Below are 5,737 nucleotides of genomic sequence, written 5' to 3'. Positions count from 1 at the left end.
GAATCCGCAGACCCTCTGTGAGCCATCTCAGAGGCTCTGCTGTAGAAGACTTGTAGGTTCTTATTGCCAGTGGACCATTTTCCAGAACCTCTGTGAGAGACAACAGATGTTCTGTCATTCTTGACTTGCACGATCAAACAGCTTCTGTTGCAGGTCCTCTGTTGTCTATCTGTGGAAAATACCCTTCTGTCAACACTTGTAGAAAACTTTTTCATACTTTTACATTAAGTAAATATTAGAGCTAACATATGCCCTAAACAAACACCCATACTTACTATTAATCCTAACTGATAACTTGATGGCATAACGAAACTAAATCACTTTAACGACTAATAATGTAACTAAACTCAACTAAATCCTATCAATATATATATATATATACATATGTATATATACACATATATATATCCATACTATGCAAACCACATAAGATCAAATTCGAGAGAAGAACGAGAAGAATTTTTTTTAGGTTCTAAAGACGATTTTGACAAACCCCTAGTTGTTGCCATTATTATTGACCGAATCGGTGACTTTCAAATCACCGGAACAACTCAAAAAATTATAACCCAACTACTAAATGTATAGATTCGAGAATGGGACAAAACCTTACCTCAAACCGACAAGAAATCGATGGAACCTTGCTTGCTTTTGGCCGTCGGCTCCCTCCTAGGTTATCAATGGATTCTTCCAAACTCTTAGGGTTTCTCTCTAACGATTATCACATTTAGAGGAATTAGGATTAGGGAGGAGGAATTAGGTTAAAAAAAGATTAGGGTTAGGTTTAAATAAGAGGAATTACGGTTAGGTTTAAACCCTAATCTACAAACAAAAGCCCAAGCCCATTAATTGCAAAGTTAAAGCGATTTATGCAGAATTAACCCCTCAAGATTGGTCAACTTCCTAAACTAACCCAAACTTCAATATAAATATATATATATATATATATATTAAACCTGCACTGATATATATATATATATACACACACACATATATATCTGACGGGTATTATAATTCTTCCCCCCAAAAGAAAAGATTTTGTCCTCGAAATCAAACTAGGTCCTGAAATACACAGAGATGGCACTTACAAATTTTTGAAGAGATGCGGATATTCTGATCGTATAGATTCTTCCATATCCCAAGTGGCCTCACGTTCTGGATGATTTTTCCACAACACTTTGACAAATGGTATAGACTTCTTCCTCATGACTCGTTCCTGCTTGTCTAATATAGCTTCGGGTTCTTCTTCACACGAAAGATCCTCATGGATTTTATCTGATGGATATTGTACTACATGCAATGGGTGATAATTGTAGCCTCGAAGCGTCAAAACGTGAAACACATTATGCACATGAGATAGCTGAGGTGGAAGAGCTAAGCGATAAGCGACTTCGCCGACCCTTTCTAAAACCTCGAAAGGACCGATGTACCTTGGACTTAGTTTCCCTTTTAAGTCAAACCATCTTATACCTCGAAAAGGAGAAACCTTAAGGAACACGTGATCCCCTGTTTGGAATTCTAAAGCTTTCCGATGACGATCTGCATAACTTTTTTGACGTGATTGAGCTTCTTTCATTTTTTCCTTGGCTATTGCCACCTTTTCATTAGTGACTCTTACAAGTTTTGGCCCTTCAATAACAGCCTCACCAACCTCATTACAATATACCGGTGCCCGACATCTTCGGCCATACAAAGCCTCGAACGGGGCCATACCAATGCTTGATTGCCAGCTATTATTATATGCAAACTCTACTAAACATAAGTACTCATCCCAACTTCCGGATCATTCCAAAGCACATGACCTTAACATATCCTCCAAAGTTTGGATCATCCCTCAGATTGTCCATCTGTCTGAGGGTGAAAGGTCGTACTGAATTTGAGTCTCGTGCCCCATGCATTCTGAAAACCTTTCCAAAATCGTGAAGTAAATCAAGGATCTCTGTCAGATACTATAGATACTGGTGTGCCATGAATCCTGATTATATCTCGTTAAAAGAGTTCTGATAACTTACTGACTGAATACCCTTCTTAAATAGTAAGAAAGTGAGCTGACTTAGTCAATCGGTCGACCACAACACAAATGGCATTATTTTTCTTAAGCATCTTCGGTAACCCAGTTACAAAGTCCATTGAGATATCCTCCCACTTCCACACYGGAATTTCTAACGGTTGCAGAAATCCACTCGCTCTTTGGTGTTCGATTTTTACCTTCTGGTAAGTAAGACATTTTGCTACAAAGTTAGCTATGTSTCGCTTCATTCCATTCCACCAAAAGTTTTGCTTCAGATCTCTATACATCTTTGTGGATCCAGGATGAATAGAGAATGGCGAGTTGTGTGCTTTCTTCAATAGCGCCTCGCGAATTTCCGGGTCATTGGGAACACACAGTCTATTTCCAAACCATATCACATAGTCTGCATCAACCCGAAAATCAACTTGCTTACCGTCATCTATCTTTTGTAATATGGCCCAGAGCTCTCCATCTTGTTTTTGGGCTTCTTTGACTCTTGAAATCAAAGTGGGCTCCACTGTAAAACTTGCTAGCCACCCATATGAATGATTATCATAAACCTCAACATCCATGTGTTCCAAATCCAAGATGATATGAGGTTGAGCAGTAAGGCATGACAAGTTCCCTGACCTTTTTCGACTAAGGGCATCTGCCACTAGATTGGCTTTTCCTATACGGTATTGGATTCTTGCATCATAATCTTTGAGAAGCTCTAGCCAACGTCTTTGCCTCATATTAAGTTCTTTCTGGGTGAATATGTATTTGAGACTCTTGTGATCCGTGAAAATATCACAAGTTTCTCCGTAAAGATAATGCCTCCARATTWTTAAAGCRAAKCTCACTGCTGCCAACTCTAGATCATGAGTGGGGTAGTTTACTTCATATGGCTTGAGTTGCCTAGAGGCATAAGCAACAACTTTTCCATGTTGCATAAGTACACAGCCGAGACCATTTTTGGAAGCATCACTGTAGATTTGATATCCACCCGTTCCCGAAGGCAAAGGGAGTACGGGCGCAGAAACCAACCTCTTTTTCAACTCTTCGAAGCTTTTCTCCTGTTTGTCTTCCATAGAAATTTCACCCCCTTTCTCAGCAATCGAGTCAAAGGTAGTGCTATAGAGGAAAATCCTTCTACAAATCTTCTGTAATAACCTACAAGTCCCAAAAAACTTCGAACTTCAGTCACTGTTGTAGGTCTTGGCCAATTAGTCACGGCCTCCACTTTTGTCAGATCCATAGTAATACCATCAGCTGACACTACGTGACCCAGATATGCTACCCGCTCGAGCCAGAATTCTCACTTATAAAATTTGGCATACAATTGCTTATCTCGCAGAGTTCCCAAGACAACACATAGATGACCTTCATGTTCCTCCTTTGACTTAGAGAATACAAGTATGTCATCAATAAATACGATAACGAACTTGTCTAGGTAGGCACTAAATACTCGGTTCATTAGGTCCATAAAAACGGCTGGGGCATTAGTYAGACCRAAAGGCATYACCAAAAATTSATAATGCCCGTATCGAGTGCGGAATGCGGTTTTTGAAACATCCTGATCTTTTACCCTCAATTGATGGTAGCCTGACCTTAGATCTATCTTCGAGAAGTACTTGGCTCCTTGAAGTTGATCGAACAAGTTATCAATACGCGGAAGAGGGTATTTGTTTCTAACAGTGACCCGGTTCAATTCTCTGTAATCGATATATAGCCTCATTGAGCCATCTTTCTTTTTCACGAATAATACTGGAGCACCCCAAGGAGAGACACTTGGTCTGATAAACCCACGCTCTAGGAGGTCTTGCAGTTGCTCTTTAAGTTCCTGTAATTCTAGAGGTGCCATTCTATAAGGTGCCTTAGAGATGGGTTCTGCACCAGGAACCAAATCTATAGTGAACTCCACCTCTCGGACAGGTGGTACTCCTGGAAGTTCATCCGGAAATACATCAAGAAATTCTCTGACCACTAGTTGACTTTCAGGGGAACGCTCTTCCACCGATGTGTCTTTAACCAACGCTAGAAATCCCTGACATCCATGGAAAACTAACTTTTGAGCTTTTAAGGTAGATATGATCTTTACTTCTCTTTTTGGTTGAAATCCTTGATACACAAAATCAGGCCTCTCTTTGTCACCGAAGATTACTTGCTTAGCTTGGCACTTAATTGTTGCTCGATGCTTTGACAACCAATCCATACCCAAAATAACATCAAAATCGTTCATGCTAATAGGGAGTAAATCGACCTCATGAATTTGACCTCCTACTTTTAAAGGACACCCTTTAATTTCTCGAGATATAACTACCGAATTACCCAAAGGAGTAGCAATAACTAGAGGCGATTCTAATGATGTACAAGRCACTCTAAGATGATTAGCAAAAATCAAAGAAACCATAGAATGGGTTGTCCCTGTATCAAATAAAGCATAAACATCATGTGTGCCAATCGAAAGAATTCCCGAAATCATACCTGAATTTGCTGCCTGGTTAGCTGATAAGGCAAACACCCTACCTCCACTAGTTGYCTTAGTGTCATTTCCTTTGTCGGTGCTACGAGATTTCTTGCAATCTCTCGCCAAATGTCCCACCTGACCGAACAAAAAGCAAGCTCCGGAAGCCCTATAACATACGTTTCCAGGATGGCGCATTCCACATGAATTGCATTGAGGGACCGAATCATTATTACCCTTGTCGCCTGACCTTTGAAAACGAGTCTGATTTTGCCCCTGTCCCTGATGACCTTGTTGACGGTACGGTTGCCTCTGACCCTGATTTTGACCTTGTCACTACCCCTGACGCTTGCTACTATTCTGTCTCCACTGATTTCCACTGTTACCACCTTGCTGCTGATTTTGTTGCCCCATCTGCTGAATTTGTTGGCCATCTCGACTTCTTTTCTTTCCCCCATCTGATTTGGATGCCAAAAAGTCTTGCCGCTCCATCTCAATATTCTTGGCAGCATCTGCCGACTGTGCCACATCCGTAAATTTCTCATTGATAAGTTTGGAACAGTACCGGTAATGAATTGTCCACTTAAACTTTTTAGCCTGCTCTAGAGATGTCCCGGCTGACGACCCTGCAAAACCAGCGAGCCTCAAAAACCATGCCAAATACTCTGTTACAGACTCATCATCTCGTTGGCGAATTGTGGCATACTCTCTCACAAATGCGTTCTTATCCGCAGCTGAGAAATACTGCTGATAGAACGCCTCAYGGAACCCCATCCACGAGAGGGCATCAACGTATTCATTTCCTTTAGCTTGCTTGATCGCATCCCACCATCTTTGAGCATCTCCTTCCAATTTGTATGCCGCCAACTTAACCTTATACAGTTCCGGACACCCCAAAACMTCAAAAATCTTCTGTATGTGTGAGACCCAGTTTTCTGCATCCACGGGAGTCGGTGCCGAACTGAAGGATTGAGGCTTCTGTTTCTGAAATCTCTCAAGCCACACATGGATGGCCCCATCTGGTGTTGCCCCACTAGTGTCTCTGGTTTGGTGTGGGTTACCACCCCCTAATGTCTCTGAGACTGGTAGAGGTCCTCCGGTAGAGTGCTGCTGAGTTGCCTCGACTACTTGGGCCACGATGCTGGACAGTAAATTAGAGACTGCCTGATTCACAGCTGCCAAAATAGTTGGGTCCACTTCACCCTCATTAGCATCCGGATGAGAAGGCTCAGGGCCTCCTACTGAAGTACGGTTACGCCTACTAGCCACACGCTGAGATCGAC

General features: G+C 41.6%; 1 protein-coding gene across 1 annotated transcript; it reads right to left on the bottom strand.

Moving 5' to 3' along the window:
• Positions 1 to 1,081: 1,081 nt before the first annotated feature.
• LOC112512879 lies at positions 1,082 to 1,708 on the bottom strand. Its single transcript, XM_025119010.1, has one exon. The coding sequence runs from the start codon at positions 1,706 to 1,708 to the stop codon at positions 1,082 to 1,084; it is 627 nt and encodes a 208-aa protein (XP_024974778.1).
• Between the last annotated feature and the right edge of the window lie 4,029 nt (positions 1,709 to 5,737).

This window comes from Cynara cardunculus (assembly GCF_001531365.2).
Source record: "Cynara cardunculus var. scolymus isolate 2C chromosome LG 5, CcrdV1, whole genome shotgun sequence".
Lineage (NCBI taxonomy): Eukaryota > Viridiplantae > Streptophyta > Magnoliopsida > Asterales > Asteraceae > Cynara > Cynara cardunculus.
This window is presented reverse-complemented; position numbering and strand designations above follow the sequence as displayed.